Source organism: Venturia canescens, chromosome 3 (assembly GCF_019457755.1).
Source record: "Venturia canescens isolate UGA chromosome 3, ASM1945775v1, whole genome shotgun sequence".
NCBI classification, from domain to species: Eukaryota; Metazoa; Arthropoda; class Insecta; order Hymenoptera; family Ichneumonidae; genus Venturia; species Venturia canescens.
In genome coordinates this window covers 10273108-10299705 of record NC_057423.1, presented here as the reverse complement: position 1 = coordinate 10299705, position 26598 = coordinate 10273108, and the positions used below count along the sequence as shown (strand labels likewise).

The window sequence follows — 26598 nt, the reverse complement described above, 5'->3', positions numbered from 1 at the left end:
TAATCTAGAAAAAAAAACAAAATTTTGTTATTTAAAGGTTTTTTTCAGAATATAGAAAATTAGAAAATTTTTAATTTAGTAACATTTTGAAAATAACGATGTTCTATTTTTTATGTAGCATCATAAGGATTTGTTGATAAGTAACGTTTACCAATTTATTTAAAAAATTTGATTGATGCATCGGGCATTAGGATTATCAAATATTCATCGAAATTATAATTACAGAAAAGGATTTTGAGCTCGGAGCGATATTGGAGCTGCAACTAGAGTTCCGAACGTCCGAACTTTCCGGAGTTCTCTTATCGATAACAGCACCGGGTGGTTCGCCGTCGTTGTCGTTGGAATTGAATAATGGAAAGATAATAATGTCCGGTGATCTCGGTGACAATAATCCGCTGTACGTCGAACAACATTTTCCTAGTCCCTATGCGATGTGCGACAACAGATGGCACAGAATTCAAGCGGTTTATAACGACGAAGAGTTGGCCCTGAAAGTCGACGAGCTCGATCAAAAGTATGGTTTACCGGCAAACATCAATGAGCATTTTATGGCTTCGGTTGCATCGAGTCCCTTGTACATCGGTGGTTTACCAGGTTAATACAGAAATTTATTAACTAAAATCTTTCGTCAAACGAGTGAGAATAATAAAATTATTTGTAAATTTGACTCCGCAGCATCAGCGCCAAAAGGAACGTTGATAACACGAGATCACTTCAACGGCTGCATCCGAAACGTGATGATCGGTGGAGAGAGACGAGACTGGACCGACATGGCGGAGCTGCACAACATTCACCTCAGTTCGTGTCCGGTCCAATGAAAAGTGGAAAAACAATAATGAACGAAAAAAAACGGACGAATAATACAAACGAGGAAACAATCTTCGTATTATTTGAAAACCAAGCCGATCCGTGGTCTCAAGTTCACAAAAAGTGGTCGTCAAGAATCCGCACACAAAGTTCAGAGACTTTTTATGTCATTGCGAGTATCTTTTAGAAGCGTAAAGTGCGATGAATTCTGTCACCGAGCGTTAGTGTGCCATAAATCATATGGAGATCGAAGCAATCCGTTGAATCTTGAGACCTTAAAGACTTAACGAAGCCAAAAGATGCTAAACAGTAAACGAACAAAAACAAACTTAAGTACTGCTGCTGTAAGGTAAATACTTTCACTGCAGTTAAATGGACCGGGCGATTGTCAACGAGTCACCACTGCTAATAACGAAACGAGACGAAATAAACAACCGATTTCATCACACGGACTACGTCCCGGAGAGGTCCTTAATTTTTAAGTAGAAACTTCACTGCCATATAGTTTAATTAACCATTTTCCACCGTGAGTCCCCATCAGCCGCCATTGTACATCAGTATTTAAACACGTTATTATTTATTACTACTATGATTATATATATATATATATACATAGATATATATAGAATATAAAAAACTCGATGAGCAAGAATTATAATTGAGTCGTAAAATGAAACGAGACTATATGTTTTGTACTTTTATAGTATGTAGAAAAACGAAAAAACGATTAAAAGATAAGTACTTTTTGGCGCCCTCAAAGAATTCATACCCCAATCATCACTTCGACGATAAATTACACGTGTATTCATCCCAATTACGTTATTCCATAAAAAAATCAGTAGATTTGCAGAAAAAAAAACGAATTGCGTAAACTTGAGAAGATCATACAGAAATTTTTTTTCATGTCAATTGCTTTCTTTTTTATTGAGGCTTGAAAAATGTTTGAGTTGGTAAAAAAAAAACCAGAAAAACGTACGAAAAAATTATGACGTGCGTTAAAATACGTCGCTGAAATCTTTTGACGATGTGGGCTAAAAAATCTGATCATTTGTTGTAGAATAGTTGGAAGATTTTTACGAATATTTGAAATAATTGCAATTTTCCTCGTAAATTTTTGTCTCGTTGCGAGATTTTGAAACTCCGATATAATGAATTTCCTGAATGTTGCACGTGAAAAAAAAATGATAAACATGTAAGCAAACCGAAACGTAACGAGAATAATGAAGTACATTAAATCGAACGAGTTTCTTGTATAAAAGTGTCGTTGGCTTCCGGGAACCGTGCTATTTACGGTATCCGTTGTCCACGAAAATCTTTGTAATATTTATACCGCCTAAGGATAATAAATATGAAGAAAAATTGTAATATATAAAAATTGTAGGAGCAAAACGAAAAAATTCAGTGGTAAATGAAAGCTGATTTTTCGTATAAATGAAGATATTGGAAGACGAATAAAGTCGAGATAAAAATTTGTGTTTATGATTTACCCGTGAAAAATTTCTAAAACTGAAAAATTATCCGATTCCAATGATCTGTTGATAATGGGTTTATTACTTTTCTTTCATTACTCTTTGTTTTCTCATAACTCATGACATTCGCTGCTGCAAGATTCTAACAGTAAAATATGACCCAAATTCTTGATGTACTTAATAAATACGTCATCGAGTAGTAATTATCGTTTATATATATACATATATTTGTATGTATGCATGTGCATATATATATTCATATATATCTGTATATATAGATATATATAGGGATGTATATAAAAACATAATATTTACAGACACGGATAAATTGGAAAAACCATTGCTTGACGAGCTTTTTTCGTTTTTCTCGTGACGAGAAAAATGAATGATTATTACGTAAAGGATTATCTGTTTTTTTTTCTTGCTTTTTCATTGTTTTTTCTCATAATTTTAATTATCATTAGTAAGCGCGATTTGCGGCAGCGTACACAATCACACATATACACCCGGCGCACATTACTTGTCAATCTCTTATCTCCTTTGCAACTCCTAAATAACTTGCAGTTAGACTACTTTCCCTCAATGTTTTTCTTGCAATCATACTCCTTGTCTCACTTCCGTTTAATATTTATGCTTCTTAGAGAGCCGCACACTAAACAATATTTTCCTCTTGAAAAATATAAATATCAAGCATACATCGATCAGTGTTATCCAATCCAGTGGTTTCTGTTTTTTTTTATCGTCACAGTTTTTTCGACTCCTCTCTCTCTCTCCTCGCTCTCTTCCTCGTTGGCGACGAAATCGATCTCGTCGAATCTTAATATTAGTGACTATATTTCCCCTTATGTCCTCCACTTCAATCGACCAAGTAATCATGTTTTTTGTTCTTCAACGCGAAGTCTTTCTGACTCGTTTTTGTTCGAGTAGTTTTTGTAATATTCTTCGTTTATGGCGTTTTTCGCGTAATCGATATTGTCATGTCGGACTATTATTTTTTATTCTTGTTCGTCTGTGCTCACTTTGTCCTCTCGATTAAATGTTTGGCTAAAATTTTTGTGAAAATATGCGATAGACAGAGGTTTACGAACAGGGAGCCAAGAGATCGCACTTCATTTTTACTAGTTTCCACTTTTCGTCACACTTTTCCTTTTCATTATTTGAGAGACTCGACTCTTTTTACGCGCACATCGACATACGATTATATGTAAAATTTTTTGCTGTTTGAAAAATGGAAAAACACGTGTATCGGAACCGCATGGTAAAATGTGGTATATCGATATGTCGAACAACTTTATTGGATTAATAAATGCGAGAAGTTTTTATGCTTTTGCACAAGGCTCACCCCATGAAAGTTGGTTTTTTGCAGTTTTACGTTTGACTTTGAAGTGCTTCAATGTCTCTTAGGCCCTCTGGCACAATCCTACGGGAAATCTTACTATTTATAATTTTCTGTCATTCATCCATTTCTACCTGAATCATAGAATTTAATAAACTCGTCGAATTTTGTCGATAAATTGTTTTCTCTTCATTTTCCTTGGCGCCATTGCCAGATCCATTTCGCGCGATCTTGAACTTTGTAAATGTAGCTCGATCAAAAAATTTTCCATAAATTACTTCAACAAATTACATCAAACACCTTGGGCAGTAAAAGGAAAGTCAAATTAAAATTTTTTCATTTCGCCAAAATTGATTTTTCATCCGGAAAATATTAATACGTTTGAACGTATCTCCCAGTTATAGTTTTCACTTGGAAAAAAAATTTGTTTGGTTTTCAAAACTTTTCAACTTCAAAATTCTTACATTTATTCGCGAATCATCACAACTTAATCTGTTTTCACGGCACCAAAATGTAGTAGTTAATCTATTCATCAGTGAAAACTTTCATTATATTCCAGGCGATCGAATCGTCGAATACTGTGGCCCGTTATGAAGGTATACTAATCGGTGAAATCAAAGAATTTGATTTTGGGAATTTTCGGAAAAGCACCGAATGATGAGAAAGAAAAGTTTCGCTTTTTGCCTAATGTACAGTCGAAGATCCGCTTGAAATAAATCTGTAAGTGTCCGGAAGGAAGAATGCATGGAGGGAAAATTTTGCTAGGACGTTTCGTTGCTGAGAATTGGATAAATATTAGCGCGTCAAATACCGCATATACGACCGATTTCTATTAAAAATTACACTTATGCAATTTTTCCTATATCTTTTAACGTGTCAAGCACGTAATAACGTTTTCCGAGACATTGAAGTTACGAGACCCGAAATGGCCGTTTGAATTTGCTAATCCGTTGAAAAATGATTATGACGCAAATAAAATATAATAAACGACGAAGTGCTATAATGAACGTGTAATGATGGAAAAAAAAATATGACAAAAAGAAACAAAAAAAACGATAATTACGCCCAAATTGACTGTAAGGCTGATTTGGTATTTCCTTCATTTATGGTGATCAACTTATTTATTTACAAAACTATCTTTGTCCATGAACTGCTCATACACAATATCTCAACAAGCGAATTACAAATTACACTATGGTCGGAAAACACGAACTGTCAACAGTCGTGGATCTTGGATCTTGATTGGGGCAGCAAGTATTGGGGAGGATGGGAAGATAGTGCGTGATAGTGCCAATTTCCATTCGGCCAACGTATTTCAATGTGACAAATTTCTTTCCTTTTTTGCTAAATCAATATCTCATAATTCAAGATTTGTGACTTGATTTCGTGACCGTCACTTATTTTTCGTGTTTCGCACAGAATAACGCTCCACTCTTGATCAGAGCTGATGTAATAAATTTGACATTAATCTTAGCGTTATATTCTTGTTTTTCGAATTAAGCTCCCAAAATATTCTTTCTAAAAACTTCGACGTTACTAATTTTTGAAACGAGTAAATATTTTTTCGAAAGAGCAACGGAGCTTGATGAAAAAAAAAAGAGACTCAAAGAAATATTTTGCTTCGTCCTCATGTTTACGCATCGAAAGTTAGTATTGAAGATTGATCGGGGAACGATGAAACAGGAATATTTAGCTAAATCGTCGACAAACAATTCCTATCGTAGATACTGGTAAATCTTATGATTATTCAATCGATGCTGGTTGATTCTAATGTAAGTATAAAAAAACAAAAAAAAATATTTCAAATCAGAAAAACAAATTAAAAAAAGAAAACGAAACAACGCGTCGAAAATTAGAACGGGTACGCTTGTGACACGTGCTTTAATGGGAAGTAAAAACTGTTTCGTTCAAGACGTGGCGGAACATGCCCCGAGCATCGATTGGACTTGTCCTTACAAAATTGACTAAGAACGCAAAAACACGTTTCCGGATTAATTTAATATGGGCCTGTATTAAAATAGTAACTATGAACAACAGAGGGCATTAGTTTTTAGCATTAAATGTTAGAGGAGAATGGTGACAATAGTGTAAAACTATATGACGAGGGCCATGTCCTTCTTGTTTGGTAGATTCATCTTTTTGCCTTGCCAAAGGCTGTTGTGTATCGTAAAGGCATCTATGGTCACAGTCAGATGCTTCGTATGAACTTGCGAAAAGCATTTGTTTCCGGAGTTGTATCTGTAAGGAATAAAAAAATGTTATTCTGCTGTTCGAGCTCCTCAACACAAATTTCCTCAATTCTAAATCCCTACGTACAGTTTTAGGGAGGTCTCTCGGCAAAATAAAAATATACTAACTTGAAAAACTTGTCGAACATGTTATCGATGACCTGTTTGGGTCCGGTGCCATAGAGTTTTGAAACCTCGTCCCTTTCGGGACAGTAGGAATAGAGAGCACGAAATTGACAACCGGCGTCCCTGAACAATATGAGAAAGTGTTTACTCTCGGATCTCGATATTTCATCGAGTACTCTTTGTTTAGCTTCTTGATTAACCGTGCCAGGAAAGACGCAATACTGAACCGCATTGAACATGATGCTTCTATTCGATTTCGTCGTTGGTTGTTTGAAGAGACGAGGACCTGCGATTGAAGGAAAAAATATAAAGATCAGTATAAATTAGCACTGAACCGTGTTGTTCGTGGACGAGTTTTATTTCCTCACCGTTGTAATCCACCATCATCGAGCTCGTATTGCTGCTGATATCACTACCTCCATCGTCGTAGCCTCTCCTTTTGGTCATGAGACCTGGAGGTAGCGAGCCATGTCCGGACGGTGACGTCATGAGTCTCATGCTGCTGAGCCCAGGACTGGCTGCTCGTCTCGGTGGGGTATTTCTTCCCAAGCCACTGTCCGTGTCTGTACGAAAAATAAAATAAAATCATAATTAAGGCTTATTAGAAATGATTGAGACCGAATTATTATAATTATAAGGATAAAAAAGCCCACACAAAATCTCGAGGACGTTCCTACGCCTTTGAGATAAAATTATTCCCCGCGTTAAATACGAATCCAAATTCCACCAGTTATCGACGGTTATACGTTTTTCTTTGTTAATAGCTTTCTAATATTTGTATTGAAAATTATCTACAAGATATCTTGCAATATTCAAATTCAATAACCCTTGCATGTTGAAATTGACGAACACGTAAAAAAGTATCAACACGTGTCATCAAAAAATACACGGTCATTATTACTTCTCTTTTATGTTTCTTTTTACTTTCCCATGAAACTTTTTCCTCTCATTTCCGAACGAATTGCAATGAAAAAAAAATGTACAAATGTAGTGCAAACTAGTATTGGCTAAACTCGAAGGTTCTATAAAGATACTATAGCATGTCATTTTCTATCCGTCTGAATAATCAAGACTTCGAATATTTATATCTATTGTATAGAAATTCATTTTGATTGAAAACTTTTGCAAACCACAATGTGCTACTGAAGTCGTCAATAAATAAAATGACAATGCAGGTAAAACGTACGTAACAAATTCATGTTATTCTTCTTGAAATTTCTCGAAAGCTGCCATCAAAAATTCACATTGAGCGAGCTCATATTTATAGAGCCCTGCATTTTCCATTGTTTACAATTTATTGTAGTATTTTATGAGAATTTACCGATAACAAGAATTTGTCGTTGCTATTTTATTACCTGTAAACATGTGAATTTACAAGGACAAACGTTACAATGGATAAGTATTATTGATTATTAAACACAAATGTAAGAACCAATATTCATGACGCGAGAAGACACCTATAGACGATGAGTTAGATCAAAAAGATGTATTAATCGATAAACAATAGTAAAAAAAAATGGTAAAAATAATAATAACCAAATATAAAACAATGAACCGGATCCACCAACGTTTAATCTGAAATACACTTAGAAATACAAGGAGCCACAACCAGTGCTGTAACAACGAGAAGCCCAGCAAGCCGCGCCTCAACCCTTAACTATGGTACGAAATGAATAATATATTTCACGGATTATGAATCGCTATTAAGTTTCATCTTTGATGGTTTTACAAAAGTGATTGTGATTGAAAATGAAATTTTTCCCATTTTTTCCATTGCGCAAGAGGAACTATTTCGACGCGACTTTTTCAACGCTTTATTTACAGAAAAACTGTAAATTTTGGGCCCGGAAAAAGATTCTCCTTGTTGTAGTCCAGTTATTAAAAAATAACACAATTATAAAAATGATCATAAAGAAAGTAAATAAAAGAAAATTTCAATTTCACCCATCGCTTTTGCATTATTGAGTGTAATGTGCTTGATTGGTGTGGAGAGGCGTAGTTCACTGTTTAAAACGCTTTCACCTGTGCTCTCTAGGCTTGTGAGCATGCGTCTACGTGTAAACTATATTGATGTCATATTGCCTAAACCAAACTAGGTGCGGTGTCGTTGGAGTAAAAAATAATTCAAATAAACATATGGGTAAGACACAGCGAATTTGTTTGTTTGTCTTCTTTGTTTTGACAATTTGATAAACATGTATGTATGTATAGGATTAGTAGTCGGGTAATATATAAATTTATATGTCCAAGTCACTTGGTGCTTCTTACCACACAAATTCATCAACGAATTAGACTTTCTTCCCTTAAAGTTTGGGTTAGTCGAGTATTTAGGCCTGCCTCTAACTTGTTGCTGAGGCTCCTGTGCATCTGTAATATAATGCAACGTTTCCGTTGTTACACTCGCACGCGCATTTACACGGGATGAAATTTTTTTTAAATGAAAAAAAAAAAAGAAAAAAAATATGTTTTTCAATTCATGTTTGTTTTTTTTTCGCAATTTCGCAGGATGCTTCTCGTTCGTGCACCAGTATCACGTACGAGCCTGGGAAGAATTATCGAAATCTAAAAAAACTACGAGTTCACAGATACACGTCAAATTGAAAAAAAAAATATATAAATAAAACTCAATCATAGCCGGTGCAGCTTGGTGCGGTACAACGTTGCGGTTTCAACTGAAATTGCAATTCTACTGCAAGGCGCTACTCGAAATAAAAATACAAATCATAATTATTAATTTAAGACGATCGATTCCAACGAAGATTTTGTTTACGGCAAATACGAAAAGATTTGAAGTGTTCGAGTGAAAAAGGATTCAACAGCTATTTCATAGTGGCATTATCCAAATTAATCAGAATATTATTCAGTTAACATTCTAATTAAAATTGAGTTTATCGAGGTTTCGAAATATTTTACAAATGAAATATAAACCATCGAGAAGCACGATTTCTTTTGTTGATCGTTTCTCATTCGAACTGGTGCGAATACCTAAACAACGCACATGTACTAAATAAATAAATGATTCTTGTTCTTATTTTAAGTACGTTTGAACGAGTTTGCGTCGTAAAGGCGCGATCGAGCGAATGCCAACGACGATTATTTCCTGTAATTGAAGAATCTACTTTGCGATTGGGCATTCAATTGCATTCACAGCGTTAAAGTTAATAGAATCGATGTAACAAAAAAATACTGATAAAGAGACATCGAACGCACCTCTTGACGTTTTGCAGGAACCGCGACGTCCGAGCTGCGTGGAGCTTCTGCATGGCGATGAACCTCTACCATCATCGGGCGAGTCTACGGAAGATACTAAAATAAAGGGTAATAACTATTAAGATCTGGTCGCCTTGAGTACTAACTCGTTTTTCAAAACTATTTTCTTTTTTACTGCATGATTAAAAACTACACTAAACTACAATAATATAGCAAATAGGATTTCGAAAACATGCTACATCGTAAGAAAAAACAAATGTGCAGTACGAGCAATCATATAAATCAAAAGAGATTTAAAAAGCAAAAAAAATTATCAGTGATACGAAACCAAAAAAAGTTCGCTTTCGAAGCTGAAGTGCATTTTATCATCGTTCTGAGCGTTTAGAGCTTCTAGTCATGAAACTGATTCGTGTATCGGGTGATTGTTTTGAATCTAAGATTATTTCTCATGAAAAAACAAGCTTGTCAGTTTCGCATTGTTGCAACCATGGTATTGAATATGAAAACGACTCGGGAAAACAATTTATTCTTTATAAATAGTTATTATCATCGTAACTGTTATTGGGGGAAAACTGAAACAGCGCTTGTTTAAATGTGAGTGAGAGTGCGTGTGTTGTGCATACCCCTCAGGCTGCCACCTCTAAAGAGGCTGCCGTGTCTCCGATCTTCGAGCTGGGCACCAGTGAGACTGTCCTGCGAGCCTCGAAAGTAGTCTCGCCTCATCGTCGTGGAGCTCAGCGACGCTATAGTAAGTGTGTTAGTGCGACAACAACGTAAAATTGGAAAATCGAAAATAAAATTCAAAAACAAACGTAGCTTCAACGATCTACCCTATTCTATAGTCAACGACGCTGCTCAAGTTACTATTCTACATTAGCATTTTCATTAAACTATTGAAATCACAAATTTCTTCCAATAAAAGTTATGAAAATAATTTAGTTTTTGTACATGGAGATATTTATCAGTTTTTGATGAAAACCTTGTGGAAAGCTTGATGGATTTTTGTAACGCTCAATAATTCTATCAAAATCAAATAGGTTCCACGCTTCCAACATAATTATTGTTCAAACAAAATAAAAGGATTGAAAAATTGTGTGAAAATTCGGGAGGATTTAATAAATTTGCCATGCAATAATTGATGCAGTTACGACATTGACGATTAATAAACAAACGATAAAATCGCAATCGATTTCACACCAGCTGAAATGTTCTGCTTCAACATCGATAACCAGTGTCTTGGAAATTATTCGAGTTCACATAGTTCATTTTGTCGTTAATTTAAAAAGGTATTTAAGGTGTGATTTCCAAGACATGGTGAGAAAGCGAAAAATTAAATGACGCAACGCCAGGTGAGGATGATGTTACCTGTACTGAGATTTGAGGAAGAACCTTTCTTCCCCCGACTAGGTGTGAGAACTCCGGAGTCCAAATCTGCACTCGCGTCTCCGTGTATCGTTTTCGGACGCGGACGGCTCGGTGCATTCTTATTACGTAGCTTTGTGGGTTTTATGGCATTGAGGATTTCTTTGTCGATAACCTTACCCTGAAAGACGGATTCGGTGGTACAAAAAAATTTTAATAAATTCAAGGTGGCGCATACTATTTCTCCTTACAAATTTCGAAACAACCAAATTCAACTTAATCTACCAAAAAAGTTTGTACATCAAAAACAACTTTAAGCAAACGAAAATTAGCCGATTGATCATCAGATTGGCTAAAAAAAATCAATTTCTGAATTGAATGAGCAAAAACCATCAGCTGTGTCTAAAATAATCATCGTTAATGCAAATAATCTATTTCTAAGATTAGAAAAAAATTGATTCGTTTTTCAAATAAATAAGCATTTTTTAAAATGAAAATATTGAATAATTTCATTCATTATGAAAGCATGAATCGTTCTGTAAATTGAAAAATGAAAAGTGGAAATGAGAATGAAATGTTTACCTCCCGTTCGGCTTCCTCTATAGCTTTTTTCAATTTGTGCTGTTCCAAAATAGCAGCTCTCCTTTGTTTTTCCTCTTCTTTTTTCTTTGCTCTTGTCTCTTCTTTGAGTTTTTCCTGTTCCCTTCTTGTTTGCGCTTCGAGTTCTTTTCTCTCTTTCAATTCCTCTTGCTGTTGTCTTCGTTGCAAGGAGAGAAGCATTATTCTCTCTTTTCTTCGTTCCATCTCGTCGATCGAATTCTGAAAAAACAATTATACAAAAGGTTTCACTTCTCGTTGAATTCCATAACGATAACATTGTTTGACAGAAAAAGATTCATAAAAATTTAGTTTAACGCACGGGATCGGGATTAGCCAATTGCGGTCCAATGACGAGGCCAACGCCCGTAGTTTGTCGAGCCTCGGTACTGCGATCACGTTCTCTCTGTCTTTCGCGATCCATTTCACGCTGTAATTCACGATCTCGAGCTTCTTGTCGTTGCTGCTGTCGTCCTTCCGCTTGACGGATATTTCCTTTCTCAAAGTCTCTCTGTGCCTCCAATTGTCGCTGGCGTTCGGCAACATTGTTCGGTGGCGAGTCCGGTCTTACGGAAAAGTCTTCTTGTTCGATAAACGCCGACACATTACGCTCCTTTTTCGGTGACGCTCTTTTGACTCGTAACGTTGGTTTTGGCTTCTTTGGACCATCGTTGTCAAATGAGATGTAAAAACCTTTTTCACCGGCATCCGTTGGATCGAGGGGTGTAACTTCAGGCGTTGAAGATGGCGAGGGTGACGTTTCGCGGAACGACGTATGAGGTTGGAAAGAATTTCGGGATATCGATGGTCGCGTCGGCGAAGGTATTCTGTAAGTTTGACTTCCCGATGTTATGTGCAATGCTCGTAAACCATGAGGCAAATCGTCGTCGTTTCCTGTTAAACCAAACAAAATTATTAATTTCATGTAATAACTTTTTTTCCAGTTTATTTATATTTCGTTTTAAAAGTTTATTGATTTTTTATCTATAATTATTGATTATTACTCGCCACAGAAACTACTTGAACAAAAACTGAATCGAAATACTGCGTGATGAGAACTCAAGGACGTTTTATTTTCACAACTGTAAACTTCTGAAGGATTTTAAAATCCCCGAATTCGAGATCTACGAAAATGCGTTCCGCTGCATTCCAACGAGGCAAACTTTAGTACTGAAGAAAAAAATATTTCGATATATAAAAGAAGTTATTTCCCTTAAAGAGAACTCACCAATGAAGGAAATATTTTGTGGTTCCATATCGTCGACCGATGGAGCTGGAACGGGGGTATGGAGGGTGGTGTTGATCTGTCTTTTTTCGGTAGGACTCTCGCATGTTATTGGGATGTGGTGAACTGTTGGCTTCTTTGTTTCAGGGCTTTCGTTCATCAACTGACTTATCCGATGAACCTGAAACGTCATTTAACGAACGTAGTGTAACACTTGATGAGCCAAAAGAAAAATAAAACCCCGAAACAATATCTCGTATCACCATTTTTTTGAAAAACATTTTGACACCGTTGCTGTAAAATTCGTACAAACTTGATGGATAAATATGACAGAAGGAATTTCAACTGCTGTAGTTGCGGAGCCTCGACAATAATTAATAAATAACGTTGGAATTTTACACTTTTTACGAAAAATAACATCATATCGCGCGTTTGAAAGAATAATAATTTCTTTTTTTTTTCTTACACACAAAGTCAAACGAACCTTTTCACTGTAACTTTGCGTACTGGAAATCGTTTTCGAATAGAATAAATACATCTTATTTAAATTGACAAACGGAGAGTCGAAGGTAAACGAAGTGGGTCGTAAAAATGACTGTAGGTGTTTTTCTTGAAGAGAGATTGAGAGAGAATTCACCGGTGTAGGAAGACACTGCCATGTTGGGTGACAACATAGAGCGTCTTAAAAGGTGCGTTACGTCACCAACAGGTTTTTTTTTCTTTCGCCACGACGCTAAAGAGCTGAACTCTTTCGTTTAGTGGTGGTCAGCTCTCGCTGTTGCAGACGGACATTAATTTTATGACGTATCTCAACACTCCAATCATTTCTTCGCATATTGTGTCCAATGTGAGAAAATAGACAAGAAACCATCAGGATCAATAAAAACCCGTTTATTTTTATCAAAGTTGAAAATTACTTGATTTAAACGACTGTATTTGAATCTACGAGTTGGCAACTTTAAGAATCAAAACATCCGAAAGTTGAGCCACTTTTTTATACTCGGTTTTGTATGCCACCATTGAAGGAGAGTGCTTCAAAGATTCAAAAATAAGTAACATGAAAAAAAAACCTCGAATTTCCAGGAACGTTTACTCTTCATTCAATAAGATCCACATCTTCCTTCAAGGTATACAAAAAATAAAGTATGGAAGAAAAAATTTTGCAATCGAATTCTATGCAACATTGGAGATGTCGAATGTCGATTTCGTGCCAGTTTTTTAAACGGAAACCTCTCGACGGAAAAATATGCTTTTCCGAAATGAAACCGCTCCAAAACTGAATTACCTGAAGGGCCTCATTCCCAATTGTTCGCGAAAGTTTTCAGGAATCGGAATACTTGTCAAGATGTGAATTTTTAATATAAAAAAGAATTTACATTCAACTGTTCAAACTGTTAGTCACAGTAGTGTGGAACGATTTTACAGAAAAACAAAACAAAAACCTCTCCAAAATTTTTTAAGTGTCATTTCAGCCAGGGAAAATAAATTGAATGAAAATAAAAAAAGCCGCTCTCTCGACTCTGATGTCGAATCGTTATTAGGCACAAGAAAATGTAGAAAAAAAGTCACCAGCAAACACCACTGCAAAGAAATAATACTCACGGCATTACGATGTTGCGGACTAGCGGAAGAGGGTGGTGTTTGATTGAAGAGTGTCGACGACGAAGGATAACTAGGAATTGGATGATGCATCTGCGTATTGCAGAGACTGTGGTCACCACCGTTAAGGTACCTTTGTTCCTGGCTGTTGTCGTGGAGAACAAAGCCTTTTTGTTGATTTGGATGAACAGCCCAAGTCCTCGTGTCTTGATACAATCGAGGATCTTGTTGGTAAACTGAAGAAATCCGATTTGTGGGATAAAGCGATCGAGCTCATGAGATATTCGGTGATTTTCTTTGAAGAATGTTTGCCCTGCGTTTTTTCTTTATCTCTCGTCTTACCTTGAGGCTGTGGACTATAGCGAGAGTCCATGGGAGATTGTTGATAACCCACAGCAGCCATTTCATTAGCTAAATTTTGTGCCGTTGGTGGACGACCCCACGTTCTTCTAGCCATTTGTTGCGGCTGATCGTGCAAATAAAATTGCGACTGCTGAGGCTCTTGTATCCTCGGAGTTGGCACTGGATTCATTGCGGACATGCCGTAATTCTGAGTGCGAGCGAAAAGCGTTCGGTTATTGAAAGCGTTGAAAATAACAAAACGAAACAAAAGAAAAATGAAAAAGTGCGGTTAGTTGTTCAGAAAAAAAACCATCGCTCGTTGTTGAATCAATGAGTGAGAAAAAAAATATGTTTTTCTTCTTTCCGAACCAAAATTTCGAATTCTACCTGAAGGTGTTGTTGACTGAGACTCTGCAATTGTTGAAGTTGTTGATGCATTTGTTGCTGGTGTTGAGTCATGATGTGCTGTTGTTGAATTTGATTTTGTTGACTCGCTAGACGTTGAATATCGGCCTGTATTTCACTTAGACTGTTGTTCATCCTGTTTCGAGTAAATCATGCTCGTTAAAAACTTATACCAACTTCATTTGCAAAAGAAAATCTGAACAGAGGGCTCAAAATTTTTGCTTTATTACTCATTGCTTTTCTAACATTTAGAACCAAAAAACGGCTCATTCTACAGCTCCACCTGCTGTCAACGGTGGGGCGATAAATCCAACGCAATCTTTCCCATTTTCATTCACAATTTATTAATTAAATCTTGCCCCCGAAGAATCAGTCGGTATCCCGTTCATTTTTTTTTTTTTTTAAGTACTCAAAAAGGATTGCAGAAAAACCTTTTTTCTGTACGAATCCTATGAAGCCTTTATATTTATTGAGGAAAACTGCAAATTTGCGCACTTTTGTAGTTGGGTGCTTTCTCTGGGAGCCATCAGTTTCTACGTAGAAGAAAAAAACATTCGAAAAAATGACTTACTGCGATATTGACTGTTGATACTGGTCGAGATCCATATTCTCGATATCTGGTGTGCGTCTCGTTTCGATGAACGGTGCACTGCCATCGTGTTCCAGCCACTTGTGTTCAACGTCTCGGACACCTTCACTAATTTCCTGAATATTTGGAAGAAACGAAATTTTTAGATACTCTTAGGATAAAAACGACGAAAAAATGAGTTGCAACCGTGAGAAAATCTAATAAACGTGTTGTTTACATCTTTCGTTAATTTTTAATGAATTGACTTCTCCAACCGACTCAATTGGTTGATTCGTCGAGTTGACGCGACACATTGATTCGAACTGCGGAAATAGTAGAGCCATCAGTATTAACGTTATTTTTAAAATTTCTCAAATTTTCCGAATAATCGACCAAGTTTTTGGACGTTTTGGTAAATTGTTTTCTATGCTGCAGTCCGATATTGTCGTTTCTCGTTAATTTCGATCTCTGCTTAATGTCAAAATTTTCTCTGCCCCGAGCGTTGTACTCGAGTTTATCATTCTGCAAATCTTCTTCACTTCCGAAGAGCGATACGTAATTTGAAGCTTGAGAATCAATCGACACATCCACGGATTCGGTAGAATCATTGTGTTCAACCGCGCTTCTCGTAGGAACCGAGCGATAAACAAATTCGACAGAATTTCCACTCTCCTCAGTCCTCATGTTTTCCAATTCATTGATATTGTCGACACTGTATCGATTTCGTATCAGTGATGAGAACATGACGTATATTTTGTCCATGACCCGACCAAACATTTTCCCAAAGAAGTGAAATTTTGATAATTTTGACTCAAAAAAAATTTGACGTTTCATTAATTTCAACGTTTTTCTTTTATTTTTCCCAACGCCACGGAGATCGATAATTATATATTTTCTCAGTGTCAGCCATACGAAAAATTTATACATCATCAAAAACCAGAAATTTTGTTTTCTGAATAACCTGATTAACGTGGTTGACAATCAAGTGAGTCGAGCGATTCCACAAAAATTGACTCATAATACGGATGAGAAATTTGTCAACATTCCAAGATCGAGTCTGGAAGAATACTCCTCTCATTTGTCTGCTCCACATATTATATATTTGTTTGATCGATATCACATCTTATATAACAGTGAAAGTCACCAAGGTCTTTGTTTTGTTATATATTATATTCGAATTGCCGGTACAAAGAGTGATCAAATAAACAGAAAAATTAGTAGACAAAGGTCATTGTAAGTACGAGCGAGGAGAATCGCCATGTGAGCAATTCAATATTGAGTGCTTTAGAGAAACGATCGTAGGATTATGAGTGAGTTTGAAGAGTGACCATCACCAACCAAAAACAACGTGAACGTAAAGTTAGAAGAATACAAAAAAAATAATACACGATTAAATATTAATTATCTAGGATTCACACGGGCGTTCCAAGCTTATTAAGAACAAAAAGAAATGCCAATTAGTAACTCTCATATTTTACTTGGAAAAAAGCACTTTTCTAAACTAACGTAGAACTCTGGGGATAATTGGGATTAAAGGGGGAATGTTCTTTTTATATTCTGCATATGTTTGAATATATATATATACACATAGTATATATCTGTAATACGGACATAATATTCGAAGCCATTCTTGAAAGCGTATTATTGCCGGTTTCCGCATAAAAAATTCTCAGCGTAATAAAGTTCGGTAATAATGTGTTACGGTTTCTACCATATGGTCACATCGAAAAAATCTTTTTCTTCAGTTTGATTTTTTCCTGCTTTTCGTTGTTTTGTTTTTCTTTTCTTTTGATTTTTTTTTTTCTTCAATATGCATACCTTAAGTGTGAAAGGACGCTGCGGTTTCTCTTGAGAATTTGGTTGTGTTACCGGGGGTGTCTCGTCTACGCTTGACGGGGTCAGTCCAGAAGATCCTGAGCTTATCGGGTTAGGGGGGCCATGCTCTCCGGGGCTGTCCCCCCCGGATGCCGATGAGGAAGGAGATTTAACCTTACCCTGTAACCAGCCCAACCAGCGTGCCCTGTTAAGGTACTTGAGCAGTCCTCCACCGTGTTTCACCATACAACCCCGTGGTCAGAGACTCCGCGTAGCCAAGTTCTCCACTTTTCTTTCTTTTTTCAACTTTTCTTTCGTTTTTTTTTTTATAGTATTTTTTTATAAAAACTGTTTTTTTTTTTCGTACAAGCAGCAATCTCAACTAAAATAGGCTGACACAGCTATCTGGAGAATCTTATGGGCGTATACGATTAACTCTGAAATTTGGATTCTGATGGAAAATTTTCAAGAAGTTGCCAATTTTTTGAGGTTCAATCTTTTCTTGTGGTTTTTTGAGAATCAGACAAAATTTTTCATTGAATCCAATTTTCACATGTAACTGTATAGCCTGAGCATTCTTTATGCAAAAAAAAGTAAAACATAATATTCAAGTAAATCGTGCTCGAGCTATGACTTAAAAAGAATCTAAATAAACTCTTGATTCTAAACTGTCTCTTGTGCACTTGGCTTCGGGCATTATAATACATATATTTGAGAAAATGCATGCATCCAACACCTTTTTCGAGGTATAGTTCATAAAATAAATCATTTTTTTGCGTCATTGCAGCGATGAGAAAAAATTTGATAAAAAAAATCGCGTTCACAACGATGGGGCACGAAATAAATAGAGGTAGATACTCATAGCTGGTCAAGAGAATGAAACTTAAAAGAAAAACATGTACAACGTTTAAAAACAATAAGTTAGCTCACTTCCACCTGAGAATAAAAAAATAGCTGAATTTTACAAGATATTTGAGCCTCTGACTTGTCAGTAATTTCGTTGTTGTCTTATGCCAAGGCCAAAGGATTATTAACGGAAAAGCTTTTGTATTTTTCTATAATGAAATTTGAATTTTTCAATGAATTCAATTGCTACAGTTGTTCATCACTTTTCAGACTCAACTGTACAATTTTAACGAAATTACGTCGTCGAAAATAGAAAAATACGACCATTGACGGGTGATATGAGCACTACTGCTACAACTATGATGCATGAGCGATAAAGGGGAAATGGAATGAAACATAAAATGAATAATATTTTTGAATCATGAACGTGAATTACGAAATAATCAATGAAATCAATGAAAATCTTGATGACGACGTCTTGACGAGACCGAAACATCGAGCTCCGTGTCGAATGTTCCCTCCAAGTACCTTAGACTTTTCGTTGTCTTTGGTTTTTCTTACCTTCGTAACTGCCTGCAGAAACGCGGCTTCTCCAACTTTTTGTTGCTGCTTGGACATGACGACCTCCATTCGTCTTCTGTCATTCTCTATGCGTCGACGTTTCTCCTCGAGCTTCAGTCGAATTTTATTTAACTGCGATATTTCTATTGTGTTTCCGCCATTCTCGTCTGTTGAAAAATCAATAAAAGTTATTATAAACAATCAAATCTACGATGTTGAAAGTTGGATCGATAAAAGGCAACGAAATATCTTTTTATTTTCAATATTTCTCTAAACATCTATTGAAAACTAGTTCAACACTAGTTTACTTTGTCAACAAAATAATCACGAATATTTGTATTGCTGCAAATTAATGATTGAGTAATGGAGCATGTTCTCATTTGGATTGAAATACCTTTGGAGATAAATACGAAAAAATTTTCTACTCCGTTTGTCTGATCAATTTTGCCATTATCTGAATTATTTCCTCACCTGTCGTGTGCTGTTCGGTTTGTTGAATTTGTTGATGGCTTTGTTGTTGCCACGTGGTGGTGTTGGGTAAAGTAGCAAACGTAGTCTTCTTCTCTCCGGTTGCATTGCCATTGCTCTGGGCATTTTTTTTATTCGTAAAATTCGATTTGGCAGCCATGGCTTCGCGTTCTTGTTCAGTGTAATTCAAATTAATACCCTTTTCGGAGCTCTGCCTACTGAGATTCGCAAAACTAGCCATTTTCGTAGCCTCCCCGTCCGTACTATCGTTTTCACTGGAATGTAGAATATTCTTGAGTGTAACGTTGTTAAGACTCGAGTTCGAGGCTTGTCTTCTCAGTCTTGGCGGTGGCTCGTCATTGTTGTAACCGTTGTCGGCCAAAATATGCTGAACGTCGCTACCGTACACATCCTGTACGCTCGAGCGTGCCGGTAACGTTGGTTCCGTTGTTGTTCGCTTACCAACATGAGCCCCGATCTCTTTGTCCGGATTCCTCACGCAGCCGAAATTGTGCAAATTGTCCTGCAGAATCAATACATTCTCAATCAGATTGTATCTCTGGAATCATCTCAAAAACTTCAATCTCCTAAGAAAGAATAAATGACAGTTTGGATATTCTTAGCAGAATAACTTATTCTGCTAACAATTCAGCTTCTTTTGTGAAAATTTACAAAAACATTAATTATTTGACAGGAATTTCTTATCGTATAAAACCCCATTATTTTTAACGTTCCTGTCACTCAATTATACTTTTAATCACTAAGTCTAAGAAATCGTAGATTTGGTCTATTAAATTCGTCATACGTTCCTTTGAAATTGCCAATTAAAAGAAAAAAAAATTCTCATAGTAAACTCATTTTTACGTTATGTTTTCCATGATGAATTAGTTGTGTGTGGGATGCTTTTGTTTACAGTCAAATGATAAAAAAAACTATGTTATTAGGTAAGTTATCAAATTATCTTGATTCGAGTATCTTATTTCGTGTTTTTGAATTTTCATACGCTTCTAGCGAGGCTGTGAGTTTTTCAATGTGAAATGTGCTTTACCTGAGATCCGCCAAAATTCTCGATCGTTAACTGAGAATCGTCGGTAACGCTGTTTCGCCGGGAACGTCGTCCGGCGTACGAACTTCGTCTTTGATCTTCCCAGTTACTAGGTCGTCCAGCTGCTTCGGCTCTGGCTGAAAATTTTTCGTCCGCTACCGAACTTAGTGTGGGTACACCTTTGACACGATGAACGATAAAATTCTCTTCATTGCTCCCCCTGAAAATCGTTGTTTAGATTATTAGTATTCTGACATGAACATTTTGTTTTTTGTAGAGGAAAATCATTTGGTGATGACAAAAAAGGAAAATGTACCTCTCATCGAACGAATGACTTTCGACAGTTTGCTGCAACGACTGCGATTTCTTCACAGAAATTGGAGGAGCAGATTTGGCAACTGAAACGTTCAACATTATTTTGTTCAAACTCAAATATGGGCATGAAACTGAAGAGATTTTTATCTCACTTCATTCTGGCACACTAGATTGACAATATATTTAAAAAACGCACTCTCCAGAAGAATCGTAAATCTTGTAAAAATTAATCATTCCTTATGGAGATGAAAAAAAATGAAAAATAGAACTAAAAAGCTCGTATTACAAGAAAATAACGAAAATTATCCGAGATTTGTAATTTTCGTGGTCCCACTACGTTCTAATAATAAATTATTGTCCTAAAGATCTATTTTTTGCATTTTTTGCACGCTAAAATCACGAAGATCTCAAATCTGCGGTAATGATTGACAAATGTTTGAAATCCATAAACAATAATTATTGAAAGAACGACGAAAAAAGCTCGAAACATTATACACCGTTTGAGAATTTTAATATGAAATAATTCGAGAGTGACAATCACTGGCTACCTACGAAAAAATCTAGCATCTAGAATTTCGTAACGATGGTGTTATCACAAATCTGAAAATGTTGATAAAAATGGAGCAGGTTTAAGGAAATGTGGGCGTCACATAAATAATACAAATGATGAAGAACAACATAACGAACAAAACTGTAATAAACGTCAAATAATCGAATGACAGAACATCGCAAAGTAAACAAACAAACTCAATGTGGAGTGGAATATCATCGCAACGCGAATTGTTAAGTGCTTTCCTTTCTGCCGAGTGTTTTAAAACGATATTAAACGAAAAAAAAACTAGTTGACAAATGGTACTAAACAAATTTTGGGTTAAAGCATGCGAAAAAAGAGTCAAAGAGTAAGCCAATGTCAGTATAAAAGCTGCAGCCAGTGTTTTACGGTCTCAGGAGTTTCTATCGGATAAATATTCATATGTATAGAATACATTTTTTTTCTCCGACTGGCTCCCATGCAGAAATCGCGTTTGGTTCACGCTATGATGATCCAAACAACGACGACGATTCACACGTTATGCAAATTATAATTATCAATTAACAAGCAATGCTCCTAATTCTTCGGAATTCTTCTCTTATTCGAGGCTTCGTTGCGTTTTTATTTTCCACCGCAAACTAAAACTGCTATGATTTAAATGCTGAGACGCAAACGAAAATCTCCTCGTTATCCCTCCAATTCGATTTCAAATTACTCAAAATTGCAGTTATAAAATCAACACTCCGAATGCATTTTTTGAACGATTGTTTTGAAGAACGATTGTGCTTCTCATTGAATTTTCACAATCCTTTGACACGAAGATCGACCAAAGTTTTAGATTGAATTCGATTTTTTTAAATTCCAAAACTCCACAATTGCACGAAATCTGAAAAAATTCATAGAATGAGTTTAATGTAAATGAAATATTTCAAATCCACGTTCAATCACTGAGTACTAAAATTCGTAAAAACTCATCATAACATGAAAATAAATATGCTCGACCCTCAACTAAGATTTGGTGATAAAAAAAAACAGTGCGTTAGCATTTGAATCATAGTGAAAGTGCGAAAGTGATTTGTTTTTATCTCGATAACAAATGATCCAGGACATGAAGTAACGAAATAGTCTTTCCATTGCTATTCAAGGAAATGTAACAACAAAAAAATCTTTGTGTCTGACACAAACGCAGGATGTCATCGAAATTAGCCGAGGCGATGAACAAGAGGAATCACTTAGGATGGATGATTGATGTTTTTTTTTCTTTTTTTTTTTCAACGTGTGGATACCTGTGAAGCCTGGCGCGGACACGGAGAGGTTGCTTCTCAGATCAGGTATCGGAGCTATAGACAGCGGTAGACTTCTTTTATGAGCTACCCCGTGACTATTGCGCGGGCAGGCTGCAACCGTCACCGCACCATATTTTCGGTTGATTGGTAAACCGGTAGAAGGTTGACGATTAGAAGAAGGCGGAGGATAGCGTTGTTGTCAAGCATCAAGAAGGTTTAAGGCCATAGAAATATATGGAAATATTATACGTGTGTAATAAAGTGTTTTTAGAGTTAAACTATTCACCGTTGAAGATTATTTAGACCACTAATTCCAGTAGCATTATTCCAATTACTGTTTGTTTTTCGTTAAAACAGTCGAAAAAGTTGGATATTTTTGAGATTGAAAAAAAAAACTCAGTGACCTGCTTCGCTATGCGTTGAATCTAATTTTGTTTCTTATTGTCTTGTCGGAATAGAATATCAACGTTGTTCCACGAACTACATTATAGTGCGACACTTTTCGACACATTTCCATCCTCGTTAGACTTTTATTCGATTCGGTACAATCACTTGCCGCTCAGTGAAATTGTGTATAAAAAAATGAAGGCTAGGAAATAGTGTCTCCATTTTTTCATCTCTTCCTCCTCAGTCGTTCTCTCGCTCGCTTAACCTAATCTCGTGTTTTATTATTCCGTTATAAATGCGTTCACGGGCTGGACCATACGAGATTAATTAGGTCAAATAAGAAGTGAGGACATTTCGTTGATTTTTTAATTTCTCGTTTAACTGGATCTCATGGCTCTGGGCGAGTGTGTGTATCGGAACACTGATAAGAAGCGTGATACCATTTCGACTGTGAGCTTTTAAAAGGCTTGTTTCCATTGAACAGTGAAGATTTCGACTATTTTATTTCCATAGACAATTGTGAGAGTGACCAAATCTTCATAAGTGTGTACGCCCCCGCGCGCGCGCGTGTGTGTGTGTGTGTGTCATCATTAGAAAGCTGCCCTCAGTCGCAATGGAACTCGATGAATAAACGTATAATAAAATAAATTATATAACGGATAAGAGTTCGAGAACGGGTGTCTTGTCGCCACAGTAGTCCCCGCCACCAAATGCACAGAAAGTTTCACATCATATGGCTGGTAACGTAAAATCAAGTTCACCATCAAATTTCAAATCGAAAAGTCAAATATCGTTTTCTTATTGTACCAAAACTCGCAACGATGAATTATCAAGAGTAACCCTTGCGTTAGGGTCGCGGTAACTTGGTCTTTGTTTTTTCATTGTTGCCTCGATACTCTGAAGTTGTCGAAATGATTGGAAAATTTGAAAAAATGAACAGGACCAATTCTGTAGAGTTTGGTTTCCATACATTTTTGTTCTTGTTATAGCCGTTGACTAGCTTCGAAAGTTAATGAATAGTTGAAGGAATTTGAAGCGAAAAAACGATTTTAGACTTTTTGACTTATTATTTGGTTCTGAAATGAATTTTACTCCATTCACCATTTAACTTGAGACGTCCCGTACTCGTACATATTTACATACGTATTATATGTACGTGTTTTTCGTCGATCGTTTGAGAGACAGGACACAGAGGGTCGGTGCGTTTAGAGTACAACACAATATAATTATAAAAAATTTTCTCAAGTTTGAAATAAACGAAGAGTTAATATACTTGTGCCTGATTCCGGAACGTTACGTACCATCTAAAAACTGCAACGCTCTCTCTTCGCCGGGATATCTCACGCATTTTACCGGATGTATCTCCAATACATTGTACATATCCGCTAGAAAAACCACCAAGTTCTGCTTCATGGACCTGAAAACAAATTAGAATTATTAAAAACCTGAACCCTTTCAGCAGGATAGACTTTCTCATATGACATTAAGGAATTTCAGATTTGATGAAAAAAAAAAAAAAAAAAAAAAACAGTATTGAAACGTTTAGAAAAACTTATCAAAATGACCATAAGAATTATTGAAGCCAGTATTTTCATAATATTTTTGAGTTTTTTTTCATAATAATAAGTTCCCACAATCCAGTAGCCAATCATAATCGTATCTTTGATCAATTTTCCCATTAAAAAAAATAGAAAAATAATTGAATTGTTCTCGTTTTCCTGATGGTTTTTTTTTTACACAGAATGAATGTATTTTGAATAATGTATTTTCAATTTCGATCCCTACAACCTATTTTCTCCGAACGTCTACGTCGTAACTAGATTGAAAACAACTGGAATCTCTCTTTCAAAAACCATATTTCTTCGTATACAAAATAGAGGCTACATAAAACGAAGGAAAATATCCAAAAAGCCATAAAAACAGTTGTTGCTAGGAAATTTAAGTCGTTTTCATAATCGTTGTGGGGTTTCGACTGTGGTGCACTTGACACTCACGGAACGAATAAATATTTAGAAAAAAAAAAGCATAAAAAATGAATCGTCATTGGTTTTTTACCCTCTCATATAAGTAACGTCCTCAGGCTGCATGTGAAATATAGAGTACGGCAGACATCTTATGCAAAAAGCGTGCACCAAGGATAGATTGTGAAGAGCATCGGCGACCGAAGGTCGTTTTGAGACTCTGATGTCCATCCAGTTCAATTCACCGGGACAATAGAAAGCAATAACAGCAGCCAATCCAACACCGTCGCACAACGATTGAAAATCTTTGGCAGCCGGTAAATCGGGCAAACGGGTTTTGTCACCAGAACCCTCGTCCGTTTGAATCTTGGCAATTAACGCGTGCGAGGCGTGACTTATCCACAGCAAAAGGCCCTTCTCGTGATCCGTTGGTGTCGCTACGTCTGCCGGTGGATCGAAACGTCGAATTGCCGAGACCACACGATCACCGGTCACCACTTCCTTAGCGTACAAGACCATAAGGCCTTCTATCACAGCCATATGTGCAGACTGTAAAAAAACAACATTTTTTACGTTCGTCAATAGTTATTAACAATCGAATATTATTTCACAGTATCATTTCTCAATATATTTACTTTTCAATGATTTCACGAGATAAAATAATTCATTACTCAAATGTAAAACGTGCCTGGTTAGAAACAAAATAATCGGCAACGAAAACTCTCTGAACGTTTGAAAAATGTTTGAATAATAATTACGCGAGCAAATTGAAGGAATAATCTATGGCTTGAGTGTAAGAGATCAATTTTTAATGAATTCTAAAAAAATGTGAAAATCAAACTCCCACAAGTTGTCAAAAAAAATTCGTTAGCCAATAAAGCATGGCTACTGTTCTCCAAAATGCTCATTTCGAAATTTTGTGACAGTTACTGTCGTAAGTGCTTCAACATTCTTCCTAATGCGATGAACGACTAAAAAATTGAGTTCAATACGATAACTTTGAAAATTTTTCCTCGTTATATCAAATACTCAGGTTATTATTTATTCAATTCCCATTAAAGACTAAGAACCCATTAAAATTCTAAGAATTATTTATCAAGTTGTTCCACATTTCACTTTCTCACCAGAACAGATAAAAACCTAAAGCTTGAATCCTGAAGAGAATTTCTATTAAAGTATAATAAAAATTAATGATTATAATTCTGAGTAATTTGACATTGCTTCGTTGGAATGCAACTAATTTGCCTTGCGGCTCTCCAATGTCAAAAATTATTAACAAAAGTCATGTCGATTCTGTCTGAAGTTTTAAAAAATGAAAAAAGAGGCAGAGAAATCGATTTTTTCAATCAACAATTGAAATATCTTAGAGCAAATTCTTTGGAGTTTAAAAAATCAGTGGCACACACTTGAGGCTTTAAAAATAAATAATTCTTTTAACTAGGCACAAATGCCCAAAAATTTCATTCAGATTCATCCTCCAAACTAGACCCAAACAAATTTCTGGATGATTTCGACGAAGACCTGTCGTTGCATTGCAACGCAGCGATCCTCTGACATCAAGTTCTTAGTACCATTTTAAGTGGTGAATTCTGAATGAGTATTGTCTCGGTGAGCTGAGTGTTATTTGGCTCGGCAACGTAGACACCCTTTCTCGCAAGTGCCTGAAGTATTCCCCAATGATTCTGATTGTGATAATTTGGATCCGAGTAAATGTTGGCCAGAGCCATGCAGTAAAGCTCGGCATTTGAGAGTGTGTGGACGATCTGTGGCTTGAGATGTTCCTGATCCTTGAAGAGAGAAAAAAAACAAATTTAATTAATCAATGCGTTTAATGATTTGAAGTTAACGGGAGAGGAGGGGGAAAGAGGAGGGAGGGAAACTGGGGAATAAATTTCGAGGCAAGATCTCGATCGGTCGTCTCGATGCGCGGGTTATGCAGTCGGGTCGCCGACCAACCAATTTATACCGAGTTCTCGAGCAACTCAAACGAGAGACTCTTAGAGGCAAATAAGTGGGCGTTTGGTAATTGATCTCGTGCAAACGAGAAGATGCTAATAAGACGGCGCCGAGTTACACAAACCGACAATTCGTTTTAACTTTGAATTCGT

General features: G+C 36.2%; 2 protein-coding genes across 15 annotated transcripts in view; one reads left to right on the top strand and one right to left on the bottom strand.

Moving 5' to 3' along the window:
- Nucleotides 1-2276, top strand: part of wb (wing blister) — a 149760-nt gene extending 147484 nt beyond the window's left edge. The window contains exons 42-43 of the mRNA XM_043415324.1: nt 226-594; nt 676-2276. Coding sequence (XP_043271259.1) covers nt 226-594; nt 676-818 — 512 coding nt within the window. The 3' untranslated portion in view covers nt 819-2276. The remainder of the gene's footprint in view (nt 1-225; nt 595-675) is intronic.
- Nucleotides 2277-2338: 62 nt separating this feature from the next.
- The window catches only part of Patronin (calmodulin-regulated spectrin-associated protein patronin), a 62766-nt gene continuing 38506 nt past the window's right edge, over nt 2339-26598 (bottom strand). For 8 of the 14 annotated variants that reach the window (XM_043415327.1, XM_043415326.1, XM_043415325.1 and 5 more), the window contains 23 exons: nt 26062-26277; nt 24585-25039; nt 23831-23946; nt 22143-22253; nt 20326-20407; nt 20013-20229; nt 18968-19487; nt 18497-18663; nt 17093-17269; nt 15278-15411; nt 14689-14842; nt 14302-14509; nt 13963-14195; nt 12364-12541; nt 11458-12029; nt 11121-11357; nt 10542-10719; nt 9800-9919; nt 9177-9272; nt 8235-8333; nt 6335-6529; nt 5970-6252; nt 2339-5850 (listed from right to left, as the gene is read on the bottom strand). In XM_043415327.1, the coding sequence (XP_043271262.1) occupies nt 5706-5850; nt 5970-6252; nt 6335-6529; nt 8235-8333; nt 9177-9272; nt 9800-9919; nt 10542-10719; nt 11121-11357; nt 11458-12029; nt 12364-12541; nt 13963-14195; nt 14302-14509; nt 14689-14842; nt 15278-15411; nt 17093-17269; nt 18497-18663; nt 18968-19487; nt 20013-20229; nt 20326-20407; nt 22143-22253; nt 23831-23946; nt 24585-25039; nt 26062-26277 (4893 nt within the window). In that variant the 3' untranslated portion in view covers nt 2339-5705. The remainder of the gene's footprint in view (nt 5851-5969; nt 6253-6334; nt 6530-8234; nt 8334-9176; nt 9273-9799; nt 9920-10541; nt 10720-11120; nt 11358-11457; nt 12030-12363; nt 12542-13962; nt 14196-14301; nt 14510-14688; nt 14843-15277; nt 15412-17092; nt 17270-18496; nt 18664-18967; nt 19488-20012; nt 20230-20325; nt 20408-22142; nt 22254-23830; nt 23947-24584; nt 25040-26061; nt 26278-26598) is intronic. The other 6 variants (XM_043415332.1, XM_043415334.1, XM_043415335.1 and 3 more) reach the window with 6 other exon arrangements.